Source organism: Ochlerotatus camptorhynchus, unplaced genomic scaffold, assembly GCF_037179485.1.
Source record: "Ochlerotatus camptorhynchus isolate MF236.1 unplaced genomic scaffold, CSIRO-AGI_Acam_v1.1 ptg000166l, whole genome shotgun sequence".
Taxonomy (NCBI): domain Eukaryota; kingdom Metazoa; phylum Arthropoda; class Insecta; order Diptera; family Culicidae; genus Ochlerotatus; species Ochlerotatus camptorhynchus.
In genome coordinates this window covers 273582-294788 of record NW_027040656.1, presented here as the reverse complement: position 1 = coordinate 294788, position 21207 = coordinate 273582, and the positions used below count along the sequence as shown (strand labels likewise).

The following is a 21207-nucleotide window of genomic DNA, read 5'->3' as shown; positions in this document are numbered from 1 at the left end:
CCATGTCTCAACAATGTTCCTATTTTAATATTCAGGTAGGGCTTTCTCAGAATGCTATAAAAAAGCACACAAAAACGGGTTTGCCATTTATGCGAAATTTCGTTATTGATCGTGAATATCTCGCGTAGGAGGGACTTACAATGCTACCAAAGTAACCACCAAGCACGCTAATAGCCCGATAATCGCCCTTTGTGCAATATGAGGTTAATATACTTTTATCAGCCGTATATCAGCTGTATATTGCAAAAAGGGTGATTAGCGGGCTTGATGGTTACTTGGGTAGGTACTGAAATTTGACAGTGAGCGTTGAAAAGGGCCTACTTGCAATGATCGATTCTCCTAATCAATTTTCTCTTTACATTGGTACAGCTAAGCGAAACAATTCAAGCTGAACATTGCTTATGTCCTAAGTAACATTGACCAATTCTCTTCGTCGACGTTCTCCTCTTATCCCCTCGGCCATGTACATACATTCCCAGGTATTTTCAGCCAGGGGGCCTCACAGCCTCAGGTCTCAGTAAAGGCACGGTATTACCAAGCTGGAGGCGGCGGGTTCGATTCTGGGTCCGGTCGAGGGAATCTGTCGGGTTGGAATTTTTCTCGACTTCCCTGTGTGCTTGCCACACAATAAACAATTTCATGCATTGGTATTGGCAGCGAAAGCTCAAAATTAATAACTGTGGAAGTGCATTTAGAATACTAAGTTGAGAGCACGCAGTAAGCTAATATGCACCCAACTAAGCAATAAGCTTGAAATGCGAATAAGAAGAAGAAGAAGGTATTTTCAACACATAGATCGATAAAAGAAGTTTTTATCTAGCATCTAATACGACAAACACAACAAGAACGGTTATGTGCTCAAGTTATTAACGGACGACAAAGTGCTGTAACCTGTAACAGGTTGTATTGGCTATCAAAGGCAACAGCAAACACACCGAGATGTATTAATCCAAGTGAGTTATTAACAAAAGAGATAATCGATCATCGCGGTTACGACCTTATGCATGCTCACTGTCAAATTTGTAATCTGTGATAGATATGGACGTCACTTTTTCCCACTACAAAACACCCCGTGTTCTTATGCCAAATGATGCATGTGCGCCTACAAAACGTAAGCGCAATCTTAAAAAACAGCAATATTTAGTAATTTTTTTAGCTCAATCGGTAGATAAAAGATGTACCTAGAACTTATTGGAGGGATTTATAGGTAATTGAAATATTCCCGATCGACTACGAAATGTTGCATAACATTGGTGCAAAATTGTGCACTTCGTTTTTGTGCGTGCATTTTTTGCTAGCGTTTTGAAGTTGAATCGCTGTGGAAACCTTATTTCTGATCAATCTCATTGCCACATACAAATTTCAAGAGTACAAAACTTATAACAAAGAAACTGGAACTACACGCTTGCTGCAGTACAGTACACAAGGAGTTTCAATTTCATCCTAAAGAAATCTTGAAGTGATAGGGAATATCAGCTATCATGATGGTCATTGTTGGACGCTTCAATGAATCACCTGAAGAAAGCCTTGCTCATATCTAATTGTAATTTAGGAAACAAATGTAATAGAATATGTATTAGCATTTTTATGAGGTCCTGAATTTAACCAAGCTTTAGAAATCCAAAATATGTACATAAGACCGAAATCCTAGGTTACTTCTACTGTATTTTAAATCAATATTTAGATAAATGCACGAGAATTTCTACCATGCGGTCGCGTCTTGTACACAACCCCACCATTTTTTTTAACATAATTTTTAAACTTGGTAATTTGGACAATATTAGTAAACAATTTAGAGAGGAGTTAACTGTTTTTAAATCCCTTAGGTAAGTAGTGCACGGTACTTACCTTACCAATCAGGCTAAGGCCTTGTTGTCCTCTGCTGTCCGAAGAAGTCGTCTCCACTCTACTCGATCCATGGCCACAGTTTGCCAGCCTCGTAGTCCTGCGAAGGGTCCGCAGGTCACCTTCTACTTGGTCGATCCACCTTGCCCGCTGCGCGCCTCTTCTTCTTGTTCCTGTTGGGTCGCTTTCTAGAACCATTTTCACTGGGTCGTCGTGCGGCATTCTTACGACGTGCCCAGCCCACCATAGTCGCCCAATTTTTGCAATGTGGACGATGGATGGTTCTCCCAGCAGCTGGTGCAATTCGTGGTTCATTCGCCTCCTCCACGTTCCGTCATCCATCTGCACTCCACCGTAGATGGTACGCAACACCTTCCCTTCGAAAACACCAAGGGCGCGTTGGTCCTCCACGAGCATAGTCCAGGTCTCGTGGCCGTAAAGGACCACCGGTCTAATCAGCGTCTTGTAGACAATCAACTTCGTGCGGCGGCGAATTTTATTCGACCGGAGCGTCCTCCGGAGTCCAAAGTAGGCACGATTCCCTGCCATAATGCGTCTTTGAATTTCTCTGCTGGTATCATTTTCGGCAGTCACCAGTGAGCCCAAATACACGAACTCATCGACCACCTCGATTTTGTCACCGTCAATCTGAACTCGGGGTGGGAGGCTAACATTGTCTTCCCTAGAACCTCTTCCTTTCATGTATTTTGTCTTTGATGCGTTGATGGCAAGTCCAATCCGTCTAGCTTCAGCCTTCAGTCTGATGTACGTTTCCACCATCATCTCAAAGTTCCGTGCCATAATGTCAATGTCATCGGCGAAGCCAAGGAGCTGGATGGACTTCCTGAATATCGTGCCACTCGTGTCTATCCCAGCTCTTCTGATCACACCTTCTAACGCGATGTTGAACAGCAGACACGAAAGCCCATCACCCTGCCGTAGCCTCCTTCGAGATTCAAAGGGACTCGAGAGTGTCCCCAATACTCGAACAACGCACATCACTCGATCCATCGCCGCCTTGACCAATCGCGTCAGTTTATCCGGAAGTCCGTACTCGTGCATAATCTGCCATAGCTGATCTCGATCGATTGTGTCGTATGCGGATTTGAAATCGATGAACAAATTACTCCTCCGGTAATATCTCCTCCTCCCAAATCTTGGCAATTACCCAGTGCAGCGCTCTAGCCAGTGCTTCACCACCGTATTTTAATAGCTCACTTGGTAGTTTATCTACACCAGTTGCTTTGTTGTTCTTCAGCCGACCGATCTCCTCCACAACTTCTTGAAGATCGGAGGCCGGTAGCCTGTCGTCTTCTGCGTGTGCTCCAAGGTCTGTTGCCATGCCACCTTCGTTTTCTGCTGCTTCACCGTTGAGGTGCTCGTCATAGTACTGCCTTTCACCTCTCAATCACCTCACACTCGTTCGTAAGAAGGTTACCGTCCAAGTCCTTGCACATATCGGCTTGCGGCACGTAGCCTTTGCGCGAACTATTTAGCTTCTCGTAGAACTTCCGTGTGTCGTTTGCGCGGTACAGATTTTCCATCGCCTCGCGATCTCGGTCTTCCTGCTGACGCTTCTTCCTTCGGAAAACCGAGTTTTGTCTGTTCCGCGCTTGTCTGTATCGCTCCACATTCAATCTCGCCCGTGCTGCATTCTTCTCCTCTACTAACAGCTTGCATTCGCCGTCAAACCAGTCATTTCTTCGACCCGGGATTGCAGTACCTAGTGCCGCTGCAGCAGTACTACCTATGGCTGAACGGATGTCCCTCCAGCCATCTTCAAGAGAAGCTGCACCAAGTTGCTCTTCCGTGAGTAGTGCAACTTCTAGCTGCTGCGCGTAGTCCTGGGCAACTCCGGCGTCCCGTAGTTGCTCAATGTTGGGTCGCGGCGTTCGACTTCGACGTGTGTTATGCAACGTCGAGAGTTTTGAGCGCATGCATACTGCAACTAGGTAATGGTCCGAATCTATGTTCGCACTGCGGTACGTGCGGACGTTGATAATGTCGGAGAAGAATTTCCCGTCGATTAGAACGTGATCGATTTGGTTTTCTGTGTGTTGGTCAGGTGATCAGCGGGTGGCTTTGTGGATATCCTTGCGGGGGAAAAAGGTACTTCGAACTACCATACCCCGGGAGGCTGCAAAGTTCACGCATCGTTGGCCGTTGTCGTTCGATACGGCATGCAGGCTGTTTGGCCCGATTGCCGGTCTATACATTGCCTCCCGTCCTACCTGAGCGTTCATGTCGGTGCACGGTCACCACTTTTTACACATAGAAGATGAATGCTAGTCCTAAGCATCGTTTATTGGTTCTATGTGAAATTACAGTTGATCTAGCAATAACGGAGTAGCAAACTGCGGGCGGTCAATCATGCTCATTACTTGTAGATTTTATGCTTGAATTCCAATGTTTTGACAATATACTCCTAGAGGAATGTACATACTTAGATTATATTGCAGTGTAGCACGGCATTTTATTTTGCTAAGTCTCAGTAAAAACATACTGAGATTCAGCTGGTAGACGAGAGTATTGCTGAGATCTCAGTAAAAATAAATACTTTGCTAGTCAGCGGTGCCAATCTCGGGAATACAATCTAAGTGTGTACGGCGTTTAAATTATGTAAGTTTTAAATCGATTAAACGGAGAAATGGTATATTAAAGGGTGATACGGTCAAAATTTGGTCAAGGGAAAACGCGTGTAAATCGGTGAAATCGTTTATTTAAAAAATCAAATTAAATTTCTTTTTCAAGTTCAATTAGTATAAAATTCAGGAAAAATATTCAGTTAGGCTTCCGCTTTTCCAAATCCGAATTGCCGGGCCTTACGCTTGACCCCTGCCATCAGATTTTGTACAGCCACCTTGTCCACCTTCTTCGCCGCAGAAAGCCAGTTTGCCTTGAACTGCTGCTCGCCCTTAGCAGTTTTTTTTGGTCTTCTTTAGGTTCCGCTTGACAATAGCCCAGTATTTCTCAATTGGGCGGAGCTCTGGCGTGTTGGGAGGGTTCTTGTCCTTGGGAACCACCTGCACGTTGTTGGCGGCGTACCACTCCATGGCCTTTTTACCGTAATGGCAAGATGCCAAATCCGGCCAAAACAGTACGGAACAACCGTGTTTCTTCAGGAAAGGCAGCAGACGTTTATTCAAACACTCTTTCACGTAAATTTCTTGGTTGACAGTCCCGGAAGCTATGAAAATGCTACTTTTCAAGCCACAGGTACAGATGGCTTGCCAAACCAGATATTTCTTTGCGAACTTTGACAGTTTCATGTGCTTGAAAACATCTGCTACCTTTTCCCTTCCTTTTGCCGTATAAAACTCCTGTCCCGGAAGCTGCTTGTAGTCGGCTTTGACGTAGGTTTCGTCGTCCATTACCACGCAGTCAAACTTCGTCAGCATCGTCGTGTACAGCCTCCGGGATCGCGCTTTGGCCGTCGTATTTTGTTTATCATCGCGATTTGGAGTCACTACCTTCTTGTAAGTCGATAGTCCGGCTCGTTTTTTGGCTCGATGCACGGTTGTAGACGATACACCCAGCTTATTTGCGGCATCTCGGAGAGAGAGGTTAGGGTTTCGCTTGAAACTACCGGCAACTCTCTTTGTCGTCTCAGCGGCTTCCGGTTTTCGATTTCCCTCCGATCCAGACTTCCTGGCTGTCGACAAACGTTCCCCAAACACTTTAATTACATTTGTAACGGTTGATTTGGCAACTTTTAGCGATTTTGCCAACTTTGCGTGCGAGTAGCTCGGATTTTCGCGATGCGCGAGCAAAATTTTGATACGCTGCTCTTCTTGCTTGGACGGCATTTTGACAACTGAAGAGTGAATTCCAAAATCAAAATAGGAGCAACATTCTACACACACACACCTTCAAAATGAGGGGTGTTCAGGTTTTTTAAATGCAAAATTGAAAGAAATACGTCAAGTTGATATTGACCAAATTTTGACCGTATCACCCTTTATGAGTTGTGACAATATTTCATGAATCCGATGAACTATCCTTATGAGCCAATTTACCAAAGACCACAATATTCTATCAATTGGAGATGTTAATTTAAAACAAATAACACAGTGTTACAAATAAAAAAAAATGCATGAACTTTTCAAGTGTCCAATTGCAGGTTATTAGTCTAGTCGAGTGCACCCTGAAACCACATTGGAAATTGTTTGAACATCCGCAAAATTTAAAGTTATTTTTATAAACCACATGTTGGATAAGTAATCGCATAAAATCAAGAGCAACTCAATAATTTCTCAACCATTTTTTGATTTTTAAACGTTTTAGGAAATCAATACTTGCTTGAAAGCTTTCGAAATATATGCACATTTATGATGTTTGTTACTGAAATTTGTTGATATTTTTCAAATTAAATTTGATTTTTAAACAAAAAAAAAATACATTTTGTAACTTTAGACGCCATTAAGATAACTAGAACATTATCTCACCCGATCGCCATGAACTCTATGCAGTCCTGAGGCTCTGTTCAAAAGTCAAATCGGTCAACATTTACCCATTTGAAGCAATTTTTTCCGAACTGATGTTGAAACTGTATAAAGAAACAGCATTTTCAAAGCTTTGTCGCTAGGTGGCGTTGCTAACGTCGCAAACCTCACCAAACCCATTACTATAACTTTGTCGAAGACCGAAAGACGATCTGAGTTGTTCCTCAAAAGTGTTTAACTGTTTAGTGAGGCGATTTTTATTTTTATTCTTACTTTTTCTTTTTCTTATTCTTTTTATTTTTAATCAGTTAGACGTTGCTCCAATAAAACGCTAATAACTTTTCAAGTTCAACTCGGACCATCTTCCGGACTTCAACAAAGTGGATGAGCGAAAAATTTGTTTATTGGGCTAAGTGATTTTTGGGTCGTTTGCAACGCCACCTAGCATTAAAACTAAAAAAAAATGTGTTTTTATATACATTTTAAATTTGGAAAAAAAAAATTGCTTCAAGGTAAATGTTGACCGATTTGACTCAAATTTTGAACAAAGCTTTAGCATTGCATAGAACACAAGTGGAATTAAAGCGAGGGGGAGGGTCATGTTTTGGTCACTTTTATGCATGAGCATGAGCATGATTGACCGCCCACGGTTGCTACTCTGCTATTGCCAGATCAGCTGTAATTACACAGATAACCAATAGACCATAAAAATCCGACCAACGTAAATATCGTGGTATAGCTATTATCTCTTGCATTCCGAAACATTTAGAGGCGATTGTAAATGAAAAACTCTTTCATCAAATTAAAAACAGAATAACTACTATGCAACATGGCTTCTTTAAAGACCGTTCAACAACTACGAATTAGCTCGAAATAATTAATTATTCCTTGAATGCAATGGATAACGGAAACCATGTAGAAGTGTTGTTACAGATTTCAGCAAAGCGTTTGATCGAATTGACATACCCAAACTTCAAAAAAAAAATGGGAATTCATTACGCACTCCTCAAGTGGTTTGAATCATATTTAACTGACCGCCATCAAATTGTAAAATACAAAGGAAAGCCATCAAATCCCTTTGATGCCACTTCGGGAGTTCCTCAAGGCTCCCATTTAGGACAACTTTTATTTATACTCTTCGTCAATGACAAATCTTTCATTATTAAGAAATTGAAAGCTTTAATCTATGCTAACGACATTAAACTTTTTTTGGAAATAAAAGATGCCAAAGACATCATCACATTCAAAGAGGAAATACAGATATTCCATACTTGGTGTCAAAAAAGCTTGCTACAATTAAATATAAAAAAAATATAACTCAATTACCATTAGTAGAAAACGAATCCTACCCGACATAACAATCACTTTAGGAAACCAGATCGTAGAAAAGTGTGATAGAGTCAGATATCTAGGTTAGAGTCGGTGTATAATGAGTCACGCCAAGAGTGAAGCCAAGTCTACCTATCGAACTGTCAAACCAGCTACCTATCGTGCAAAGAAAACAAACTTTACGATGCTATGAAAGGTCCACCAAAGGTATTGCAATAAAATATAAAATATAATCGAAGAAATGATAATAAACACGCAGTGAGCACTCAATTGTCATGGGATACGTTCGGTAATGAGATTTTCTACTATTTTTTGTTAAGATAATTTGACAAAATCACTGATAGGGTAAATGTTGGCTTCGGCACCCATTGACTGTTTTCGGCAACCTAAATTTAAACGTTGATTTCACTATGTTTTCCCATCAACGCACTTCCCTGAATGTGTCCAAACGATTGTTTAGCCTTTCAGCTTCAATCTGATTATATTTGAACGATCGAGCAATCCAGTAATGCTACATTTTTCTACAAATAAAGCATACGCACTACAAAATGAGGTTGATTTCGAGTTGCCGATAATAGAACAGCTGGTTAACACGCAGTTCTAATGGGAAGGTTGCCGAAGAAAAAGAGACTGCCGACAATAGTCACACTCACCTGAGAAGTTTGGAGCGTTGTAAAAACGCTTTCAAAACGTTTTGAAAAATTCTGTCGATTGGAATGGATAGAAAAGCAAGCAGCAGATGAATGTAAACAAACAGACACATCATATATGTGCGTGACGCTGAGAAAATGCTAGTAGAAGTGCAGACGCTGCTTAGATTGACGAGAATACGTAAATTCCCCTATAATGATTTACTACAGCCGCTATTATTTTTTCTCGCTAGAAGTCATTTGAAGTTGATGTAGAAGTCTTCTGTTGCCAAGTTAAAAGAAAGGGAATCTTTCGAAAACCGTGATGCGAGTTCAACTGTTTTTCTCTTGGCGTGACTCATTGTACACCGACTCTAATCTAGGTGTTATTTTGGACTCAAAACTTACTTTCACCGATCATTATAACACAATTATTAATAGAGCTAACAACATGCTTGGTTTCATAAAACGTTTCTGCTATAACTTTCACGATCCGTATACGATAAAAACATTGTTAATTGCTTATGTAAGGTTTCCTTGCTCCTTTTTCAATCACACACGAAGAAAGAATAGAGTTAGCAAGTTAGGTTGGACTGTATTTCCTCTGCCATCTTACACAGCTCGGTGTATGCTCATAAATATCCAAACATTAAAAGAGCGTCGTGAATTTGCTATGATTTCTTTCGTAAGCGATATCGTATCACATCGCATTGATTCAATAGAACTATTGTCATCCTTAAATTTATATAGGTACACCATCTAGGCATTAACGAAATAGAAATATATTTGCTACAAATCGTCATCGTACGAATTATGCCAAATTTGGACCCTTGAACCAACAGTTTTTCTTCGGCAACCGTAAAACGGGGTTTCTGTGATAATGCGGGTAACTTTGATAGTATGATATAAAGTTTAATTTTACTCGCTGCGTTTTTTCTAAATTAGTAATATTGGTTCCATATTGTAGCTTAGGGTATTTCCGTTTATATAGTTTGTAATTTTTATAAAGTATATGTTACATTTTGTACATACATATTAAAAAAAACCATTTTCAACCATTCTGTGTCTGGTAGTCGAGCAACGCGAACGCATCGGGAAATCTCTCTTGAAAATTACGATTTCGGCGGGTTCAATCAAGTGAAAACAGTGCTATTTGGTGAAAATTGGCAAAATCTTATTTGCAGAAGAAGTGTGTGTCTTGCTATCACAGCGAGGAAGAAATTTAATTCACGGCAAGTAATTGGAAAAATAAAAGTGTTGCACAGTGCGGAAACGAGCGTACTTATGCACGTTTTTTCTTTTTTGTGAGGTCTCTGGCTGGTGCCACCCAGTGGCTTAAAAAATATGTAGGGAGGCAAAATTTCCTTCTTGACGGAAGAAGGCAGTGAAGTGTTTATTTTGTTACAAATTGGTGAAATTTCTAAATTTTTCCGGCGCTTTTTTGGCGGCGATAGAATTCTCTCAAAGGAGGGGAAAATAGGAAAAAACGGAGTGAGTGATTTACAACGTTCATACGCACACACACGAATAGAGAGTGTAAAATCTACAGCAAGTGAAGTGTGGAGGAAGCGAATGAACGAAAAAATCGTTTCCACCAATACAGAAAAGAGTGCTCAGGCCAAGAAGTTTCCGTAGTGCGAGGAGGGTCGAAATAGTAAGAATAACACCGAAAAGAAAAATATGCTCACAGTGGTAGTGTGGTTGATTCATGGTTACTTGGAAGGCGCTTTTATTTGGCGTGTGCAGTGATAAAAAATAGAGCAAAAAAAAAGAGCGAGAAAAGCGAATCAATTTCTACGAACGTACACACGGCTAGCAGTGTTCGAATGGTTCTAGCGGTGCTTGCGCTGCGTAAAGCGCCCATTACACATGTCAATATATTGACAATAAATTGACATACTGACAATATTATTGAAAAGGTGATATTGATGATGATGATTGATTCCAAGTATTGACGAAAAGCTGATTTTCATTTCACTTTGTCAATACTCAGAATATATTGACCAAAAAAAACAGTTAATTCTATCAATATCATCATTATACGAATATTGACGACATCAATGACAATACGTTTGAAGCCTTTTAACCTCAATGTATTAAAGTCAATATTACTTGTCTCAATTTCCCCACACAAGAAACGTGGATCAGCGGGTCAAAAGAGAAACGACGTTGCTGGACCTATGGAAAATACTAACTACACACTGAATTCGGATAACCTAAGTTGGTAATATTTTACCCGGTTTTTGAACTACTGATGAAGTCGGTAACATTTCAAATTACCATTACTCGTAAGAAATCATTAAATTTGACACATTATCATTGAATTATTTTAAATAGGTACGTACAATTTTGACGAGTTGAGCGCAAGTGAAACGTTTGACGTTTAAGCGTTTGACGTTTAACATGTTTTAGCGAATATTCGGTTCAGTTTACCGAGTTTCTCGGTTTTCACGTACCGAATTCGGATATGTCGATACTTCACCGTACTTTTCGGTTCAGCCTTCATTTCTATCTGTCAAATTTGTCGGGTCTGATTCGATAAATACGCCTGAATTTTTTTTTAACCATTTATTCGGTTTATCATTTTTAACCGAAGAGGTTCGATAGAAAATTAAACCGAGTTCGGTATTATTTTTTAAGTGTGTGAGTACTGCGAACTAACTCAAAATGCTTGTCATCTGGGAGCCGAGTCAAACTGTCAATGGAATGCAGTTTCCCAAGTATAAACTATTATGCTGATGTTTTGGTAAATATTCCTAAAGGAAGAACTTGCATATATTACTTAATTTCGTACGTGTACCCTAATAAAAAAATACCATAAATGAACGATAACCTAAATGGTTGAACTATTCCACTAATGGTTTGCAAGATACCCCGAATACGTTGTTAAGCAAATTAACCATAACATTTTTATTAGGGTAGGCATGTAAAACGCAGATAGTTTTATTTTATTTTAAAGTAAAAAAAAAAATACATGATTATGCTTGTTATTTTGTAGCAAATGAACATCCATATAGACGAAGCCTGGGTAGAGATTGGCGACTGTAAAAGGATACTTTTTTTATTTAGTTTGATATCCATTTTATATCACACACGAAGATTTAAACAAAATGGCAACACTGCATGCGTGAGTCAGTCGGTCTAAATGACGTACGTTCTCCCTCCTCTTGGGTAGGGGAACAATATTGAGAAAGTGAAATGAAAATCGGTTTTCAACAATACTCGTCATCAAACCATCGTTATCAATATAACCTTTTCAATAATATTGTCAGTATGTCAATTTATTGTCAATACATTGACCTGTGTAACAAACGCTTTAGTATATCGTCATTAATGTTGTCAATATTTATACATTGATTATATTGTAAGGAAAATTGACAATACGATGTTTGTCAATATATTGACATATGTAATGGGCGCTTAAAGATTCTGGAGCGGAGAGGGCCGAGATAACGAGAGGGGAAGTACGTGTAGCAGACAAAGAGAACACTCTCAGTGGAACCAACTTCTCTAGGCTGGAGCTTAGGAATACAGATGTAAGGCATTCTGTGTGATTGTATGACTGCGAGTTTTCTGTATGTGAAAGTGAAAAACGTGAGAATGAATGTATGGAATGGAAGCGAATTGAGTATCTAGGATAATATACGTTTACTGGACTATTTGGATTACAAGGAATTATGGTAAGTGATTTTAATTTAATCTTACGCTGTTTCTTTTATGATTAGCGCTGGCACTCTGCCTCCTGGACGTTTATACGTGTGTGATTGGTTCGCTTGCAAAAAAAGTGTTTTCGAAAGAAATTGTTTTGTGTCCCGGGCGCGATAATTTGATTTGAACGGCGCTGATCTATTGTTTACTATGTGCATTGCTTTGGTGCACAGAGTGACTAGAAAAAAAAGTCCCGTCTTGGGCTGCGGCCGGAGTGGACACGACGCGACCAATTGAAGAGAATATATATTTTTATTATATTATATTTTTAACGTCGTGTAAGAGTAGAATTTAATGAGGGAATGGGCGCTTTTCGTGGCTTTTTTGTTTCCAGGTTTGGAGGATCGTTGGTGGTAGAGGCTTGTTCTTGTGTGGGGGGCGCCGCCGTGGAGTTTGAGTTTGAATGGATCCCGGGTCCTATTATATTATTATTATTTATTCAATGATACATATTTAAAAAGGAGCAAAACAAACTGGAAGAAGCAAGTAGCATTGTTTGATTTTCACAAATGTATGCATACCGTTTTTAGTGCAATTAACCTTTCTATTTTTCCTTTCTAGGAGACAAAATTACATTACTTGTTGATATATTTATTTGTACACTTGTAAATACTTATTTAATCCGATTCGGAATATGAGGCTGGATTTATTGATTTAAATCTTTAAGTTTATTTTCAGCTCTTCGATGATGGAACATTTTTAAATTAATATTATAATGATTCACTTTTATCAGCCTTCGTTTAGGAAAATACAAAAACATTGTAATGCATGATTACAATGGCATGAAAACTGTTAACTGTTATTGATTCTTTATTAAAGTTTACCAATATTTTTAAAAGCATTCCATATTGCGTTAAACCATTCCATGGTGCATAATAAAGAGTTAGTTCAATTTCAATAAAATATCAAAAATTGTAATAACAAAATGTACTGCGGTTAACTTAAATCGAGCTTATGTGTATTTTGTAATACTTGTTTATTTTACATGCATTATATTTTATATATTGCATGACTAGTAAATTATTTTTATTTCACATATTTAAAATCTCATTATATCATTATAACAATATTTTCATTTACAGAAAATAGTTGTCCTGCAGATACTGATGGACCAGAAGGTGTATCGAATAGCAAATCATTGTTATTTACATTTTATTTTATTATTATATAATATGATCTATGGTTTTCAGAATTTGGACTACCCAGAGAATAAATTGAATATCATCATACATTAGGCCAATGTTTTTAATTTGTTTGTTCGCTCTTTCAAGAATTATTCATTGTTACTTCTTTTTATAAATCTTGTATGCACAAATATCCTCGATTATGTAGCTAATTGATTCTTTATTTAAATTGTGGATTAATTAAAAAGGTAAAGTTGAGTTCATACCACGACCAATGATTTATAAATAACAAAACTTGTTTATTTTTTTTTATATGTTGCATTTCACTACATATATTATATAAATTATACATTGCATGATATATTATTACTATTAGCTTAATATTCCAGTTACCCAAGCAAGTCATCGAAATTAATATGAAGCTGATGAAGCAGAGGAAACAACAACATTAAATAAGATTATATTTTTCGTCTGTTAGTTATTCATTACAATTTTTAGCATTATTGTTAGTACCATTCGAGCAAAATATATTTAATTGCCTTATATATCCTATACATTTCAGTGCTGCATCCACCTGCCATTGCAAGCTGAGGAGGTATAGAGCTGCATCTTATTATATGTAAAATACTTCTTCATTGCAGTAGCAACTATATTATCCATATAAATGTATTTCATTATGTCATATTTTAATGTTCTGATATATTTCATTTCTCCATTGCATATATTTTCATTATATAAATAAATACTGGGTTGGGAGGGACCATCAGGGTATCATTCAAACTGAAACTGGACGATGGTATGATTGACAGCCGGAGTCTAGGAGGGAATAAACACTATCATTTTCTTTATCCTACCGATTCGATTGTGGTGGTGTGAATTCTACTCCAACAGTTTCAGGGCGATTGACGCGCCCTTCTTAACAAACCATCGAGTAGGGAGCTTAATAAGTATTGCGAATTGTGTTATTCGATTTGTTGGAGCGTATCGTAGGAAGGAGATTCTTAAATTCCCGTGGATTTCGCGTAAGTGTCTCTGCTTACGGGTCCACCCTTCCGTTTTTGGCCCTTCATACAGCGATATAGTGAATTCAAATCGGTAGCTCAAATTGATCTTGCTATTAAGTGGAGCTGCATACAAGACAAGTCTTGAAAGGATGGTGGCTACCTTACATACATACATATTAAAAAACCATTTTCGTATTTTCGCCTGTTTGAAAAAGCACTCAAACCATCATTTATGAAATATATTTCCGATATATCCATCACAAATTCAATGTCGTATTTTTATTGCCTATGATGTTTTCTGATTATATACTCATTCAAAGGTTCATATTTAAAGAACTGAAAAGTTTGAGTTTCACGATTTTTTTTTCTATATTCTTCGAGCATTATCAAAGTAGGGTGATTGATTCTGGTTGGACCTATCCAAAAACTAATGATGGTTGGACCTACTTTTCAAACGCTAGTTTAGTCAATCTTCACTAATTTTTTTTTTCAAAAATCACTTTACTATTATAAAAAAAAAAACCCTTTTTCTTCAATTTGCATGGGTGTTTTATTGAAAAAACTTCAAAACAATTGAATTTCAATGTGTTTTCAAAACAGTTCACTTTCCACGCATTATTTCGTGATCATGCCTTACTTTCAAACATACAAAAAAGGAATATTTTTTACATTTATTTTTATTTTCATGCAGTAAAAAAATGCTTTAAGGTGTACAGGGTGATTCAGAATAATTGTCACCGATTTCACAAATATTCAATTCTCAATGGGTAAAATGGGTATATGTTCAAGTATTTTTGTTTTAAATGTGTACAAATATCAGCTTGTATTGATAGTAGGCTTTGAAATTTCATTCGTTTGTGATTTCAAGCAGCCATTGACGTCATAATGAAGCATAGCATAAATCTGTAAAAAAATCGTGTGTTATCTTTAAGAAACTGAAATCTCTTCGAAAGAATGTAACATTTATTTTTGCATCATTATAGAGGTACAAAGGAACCATGCTTGGAAAATCCGTTCAATGTCAGAGCCTGAACGCATCACCAGGACTCAAAAAGTGCTGGAACTAAAGCGTGCGTGCCAGCTGTGGTTAATTTTCATGACAAATGTGGCAGGTAATTAAGGTAAAGGGAGAGAGATCTGAAATAAACTATGCTTAGTTGAAGGTTAGATATGTAGAATATCTGGAATATAATGATATCAAAAATTCATGCAAGCGTTAAATCGTTATGACCATTTCTAAAAGGAACAGCTATTCCGAATCACCCTGTAAACAATACGTTAGTACGCCATTTATCCATTGGTTTCACTAAAATGTTTGAATAATTGACGAAATTCGAAAAGATAAATATGATCATGGTTGGACCTATGCATGATGATTGTTGGACCTATGTGTTTTCTAAGACGGCCACTAGGTGCGCTTCGGTTTGTCTATATCCTTCATGCGCAGCTGATTTGAAATTCGATTTCGTTTTAGCCGAGTGATCAGTTTCTTCGATTGAAAAAATGGCTATAGAAAAGAGTTATACGGTCGAAAATTTTCAAGGGGCTGTTCTTTTAGTAAGAAATAAATCACTTACCGCGTATCAGGCACATAAAAGGTACAATATTCCGAAAAGCACACTTCACGTAAAAATTAAGGGAAGCCACGGCAAGAAATATGGAAGGAAAATAGTGTTGAGTGTTGATTTGGAGAACCAGCTAGTGGATTGGGTTTGTATGTGCGCTGCTTCTGGCTGTGCCAAGACGGCCAAAAAGATCTTGGAAGCTGCTAAAGACCTTGCGTCACTAGTTGGGCGTAAATTTAAAGGAGGAATTCCATCGTCAGGTTGGCTGAAAGGGTAACCACCGATTTCCGAACTACCACGAAAGCGCCGGAAGAATCTGTTAATATGAATTTACATTAAGCACTTCTCATACACCTTCTATGTGTGAATTAACTTGAAATAAAAAGTTAACAAATGGCTAACTGAAACTTATTTCCGAAAAAAAAACTCCTAGGAGAAAAAGAACTATAAAACCGGAATTAAGTTCTGATATTCTGTCATTTTAAGCCCCTAAATTCCCCGCGAACAGCCAGAACATGCCCGGAGGTGGCCAATGTGATCCAAGGCACTCAATTTTGTTATTGATATTGTTATCGAATTTGAAAGTAATGTGAAGTGTCCCATGATAGGTTTTATTCCTTCCATGTCAAAATTAGGTCTATGTTCCATAAACGGCCATATCTCCGGAACCAGTTGACCGGTTCCAAAAATATTTGATAGCTTTCAATGGGATCACAATACCTAAAGTTTGACGTTAGAAAATTTCCAAATGGGTCAATGATTTCCGAGAAAATGAGCCATGATGAATAGCTAATGTGTGGAAAGTGAACTTTTTTAAAAACGAAGTTATACTCAAATTTCTTGATTTTTTTAAATAGCAAATTCATAAAAGCTGTATAAAAAGAGTTGTTTCATTATACCAATAAGTTTTTGAACCAATATGGGCTAAACTAGCATTTGCAAAAATAGGTCCAACCATCATCATTTTTTAGGTCCAACCAAGATCAGTATAGGTCCAACCAACATCATAATTCTTTTCTAAATAAAAACGTTTTATAAAATCATTTGTTCATAATATTTAACTTTTTTTGTTATTCTTAGAGACAAGAAAGGTTGATCTTTCCCCTAATCACACATTTTTTATAATTATATGTTGAATTCATAAAAAAAATACGACATGAATGTTGAAGTCGTGTGAACCCGGCCTAAATAGGTCCAACCATCATCAGTTACCCTAACTCCAATTTAAAATACTGATGTTCGGTCACACAACTTAAAAAATAGTGCAAATGCTTTAATTTCCGTTAAACAAATAACTAACGAATTAAGTCCTGGATCCTCAGTACTTGTTTTAAAATTATAAAATTTAAAAAATATTCATTGCTGCAAAAAAAAATTAGAATTAACTTTAAAAAACTATCAATGTTACCCCGTTTTACGGTACATATAATAAGCACTGCGTTAACATTGACTTTGCAGTGACAAAAACCAAATTAAAGCAATATTTTAATTCCTCGCATAACGTCAACTAGAAATAATGTTTTAACTCGACATATTATAAAAAATATAAACAAAGACAAAATTGTAAAAATAGGACTTAAGACAACAATTGTAAAACGGTCTACAATAAAAGTTTCAATTAGATTGACAGAACATAGTTGCATTGCTTTTCAATGACGACAGATCATTGATAGATGACTTTTTTAGAAATTTGAATCCTCAGTAGACGTGTTTTTTAACAAAGACAAGTAAACTCGAGCCATCCAAAATGTTCGTTATTTTATAATTGCAATTGCAAACACGTCTACTGAGGATTCATATTTCTAAAAAAGTCATCTATCAATGAAAAAGTCATCGGTCGTCATTGAAAAGCAATGCAACTATGTTCTGTCAATCTAATTGAAACTTTTATTGGCTCTGTTGTCTTGTGGATTTTTGCAATGCCAAAATCTTTTTGCATGTTGCATCAGTACCTACGAGACCAAGCTGTAACTCATAGGCATATCACTCGTTCGTAGGCAATGACTTCGAAAATGGAGGTCAGTTCGTGTTTGGCTTTCATCGTTAGCAGTTCAGCTCATGCCGTGCTCTATATATGCGTTTTTCGACGTATAACTACGTCTTTGTCGACTATACTATGGAGCAAATCAAATATGAGTGGTGAAATAGTGTTAGGTTTTAAACGCTTGTAACATTGTCATTTATAGATGAAATGAAATCAAAATACGCAAATCGATAGGATATTAAATTACAAATCTGCTGAAATAAATATTTTTTTCCGATTTTCCGTAATAAAACTTTTGAAAGTGTACAAATGATAATTTTATCACTATTTTCATGAAATAAACGTTTTTTCCAAACCCAGTCGTCATAATCGAGTTTGCACATCGTTCTGAAAAGATACAAAACAGAGCTACTGTCGTGCCTCTGCTCATTACTGGCGTGGCGCTTGGTCCTGCAGTAAGCAGGAGCAAGTCAGCGGTTACAGGTGGATCATGGCGTGATCACCTTGACAACCATCTATGTTATGGTGGAAGGAGACTTGGGTCCCGTTCAACGAAGGGACTGTTAATTAACTACGTAGACAGTTTGGAAGGGAGGGGTGTTGGCAATTATCCAAGAACCAAAAAAAAAATTGGACAATAGTCTGCAGGGGGAGGGAGGAGGGAGCAAGAATCCCAAAAAACTGTTTACGTAATAAATAAACAGCGCCTTATATGAAATGCGGAAAACTTATTTATGCAAAACACCCCCTCCTTATAACCTGAAAAAAACATGGACGATCAGTTTTTTTCTGGGAAATAGGGGAAATGGATGTAATGTCAGCCCATACATAAATTCAGCTATCGACTAAATTTTCAATAGCGACCAAAAATATCCATTTGTACCATCCCAATGACGTGTTCATCTAGATAAAATTGATAAATAGCAGATTTTTAGCGATGTGTCCATAGGCCTACATTAGAGCCATTTCCCTTAATTGTTAAGCAAACTACAATGTAGCAAAAAAAAGTTTAATTCCGTTAATTTTTTATCCGCTTCCAGGGAGCTTCGAAAGTGAGAACAAAATTGCTCACGATATTTTGATGTCGTAAAAAATATCTGGTACCTCTATATATGCAGTTATATTAATATCCGAAGTCCATCCTTTTTTACATATTCTGCACAAAAGATGCTTTCTGCCCCGCCCCATTCTTACAAAAACGGCGGGAAATCAGTGGTATGTATTGTGCAGAATATGTAAAAAAGGAGGGACTTCGAATGTAATGTTTGTGCAGAACATGTAAAGAAGGAGAAGATGTTAACCTAAATGCATATACCGTTAATCATAGAGAAAAAAAACTCTATCTACTGTTTCCAAAGCGCAATTACTCAGAAGTGCTTGTGTGAGAACATTATTCATTCTTTAGTATTATTAGAAACTAGAAAGTTAGACTTTTTCACCTTACATCATGTCCATGTTATATTCATAGAAAAAACACGGCATACGTTTAGAAAATGACATGAACAGATCCAACTAAAATCCATTGGTGCTCAGCACGGAAAACAAGATCGACGCAAAACAAATTAAGGAAAAAAAAATGCATCAAGTATTGAAGTGGTACATACATATTCTTGCAATGACTGAATACCACATGACCATGTCAATGAAACAGAAACAGTTCGAATTTGAGCAAGAAATTCTTCCAAAAAATGTTCGCTTTTGACGTAGGACAACGTCTGTGATTTCTAAATGGAGGTACACTTTGTGAAAACCGAAAATGGAACATGTAACGAAATTATGAAAGATTTTAAACGTTAATAACTCAGATGGCCCTGGACCAATTTCAAAATTTTTATCACCAATAAATCAGAAATATTTCTACGCATCCATCGATAGCAACGCTTCCGACTGTTGATTTTAAACAATAAACTATTGAAAAAGTGATAAATGTAAAGCAAAAGCGTCGAAATATCTAACAAATCCACCAATTACGTACATGCATATGCTGCTTCCCCAACACTGTTATCAGAGAGTCGTTAGTAAACGAAACAAGTCGAAGTGGCATTCACCTCCGATTTTCAGGCGTGTGAAAATAGGGAGGATGCAATTGCATAACATTTTGCTCACTCATCGCCACTGAGACCACACAAAATGCTCTGCAGAATTTTAATCTTGTAACCAAACTTGGAAGCAGGGGTGCAAGTGATTTTGATCGATTCTCTTCATCGACTTTCTGTTTCGTTAATAACTCGACGGCAAACACATTCATTGATACGTTTGTTGTTGTGGATGATAGAAGAGCATAGCAGAAATAGTGCGAAATAGGTTAGTGAAGCCATGGTCATCAAAAGAGGAAATCGTTGAAGAGAATTGACTTTCATCCCTCTGCTTCTATGCCCCTTAATTCAGTCGTCGTCATAGCAATAAAAACGCTTTTGCTTCTTGGATTACACTTGCTGATTGCAATTCTGATGTTCTACATTTTCGAAAGACCACCAAAAAACATGAAATTGCATTACATACTTTCTAGGGATGTGAAACAGGATCATAAATTCGCCGAAAAAAGTATTTAGCGTCTTTCTGCTAAAGGCTAAGATTTACCAACTTGTTTAGAGAAGGAATTTAACGATAAAAACTAAAAAGGGGAGGAGCTTTTGCTGGGTGGACACTGATATTCTGCGGCTTTCCAGCTTGTCACAGACACTACTTCAACCCCTGTCCAGCAGCAGACGGGCCGAGACTCTTGCGAGTGCCTAATTCATTGAACCGAAGAATATGGGATTGTCCGGTCTGCTTTGCTGATTCAGTTGCCTTCCCGTCATCATCATCTTCCAAAGACTTTAAGCCTCTACTACCATTAGAGTTAAATTTCTGAACATGTTGCAACTAAAATTCAGGTCAATCATAGTCATATTAAAGAGTATAAACAGAGAGAACCCCGCTCAAATTCCTAATACTACACAAAACACAAGCTCCTGCTGTAGTTAACAAATAACATTTATTATATAAGACAACGTAGTCCTATGTCACCATTGGGTACAACCCCAAAGGGCTGTCCTTTGTAGGTTTTTCATCAAAAATATTCCTGAACAAAAAAATTCAGGTCAATCATAGTCATATTAAAGAGTATAAACAGAGATAACCCCGCTCAAATTCCTATTCCTACACAAAACACAAGCTCCTGCAGTGGTTAACAAATAACATTTATTATACAAGACCACGTAGTCCTACGTCACCATTGCGTACAACCCCATAGGGCTGTCCTTTGTAGGTTTTTCATCAAACATATTCCTGAACACCAGCAGGATTCTTGCAAAAATAATACAGATTTTAATTTCTAATGCCATGTTCAGCTTAGGGAGCTATAACATGTTACAAGACAATCTTGATGACAGTTTCCTATTAAATAATTATTAAAACATTGTAACGTGTTTTTACTCTGTAGTCTGAAAAATGCATAACTACTGATAGAGTTTTGGAGCATCTCAAATGAATTATTCGAAAAAGAATAAAGGTGATTCGCATCCTATATACTTATAGAGTGCAATAGGTGATTATGAAAGGAAATCTCGACCATTAATTGAATAGGTGCTATCAA

General features: G+C 37.5%; 1 protein-coding gene across 5 annotated transcripts in view; it reads left to right on the top strand.

The window, feature by feature from the left end:
- thw (thawb) overlaps positions 1-21207 on the top strand; it is a 305735-nt gene that overhangs the window by 95537 nt on the left and 188991 nt on the right. For 2 of the 5 annotated variants that reach the window (XM_065222341.1, XM_065222340.1), the window contains exon 1: positions 14541-15193. The exons of 1 other annotated variant lie outside the window; for it this stretch is intronic. In XM_065222341.1, the coding sequence (XP_065078413.1) occupies positions 15100-15193 (94 nt within the window). In that variant the 5' untranslated portion in view covers positions 14541-15099. Of the gene's footprint in view, positions 1-11841; positions 11926-14540; positions 15203-21207 lie in introns of those variants that run through there. 2 more of the 5 variants (XM_065222343.1, XM_065222344.1) reach the window with 2 other exon arrangements.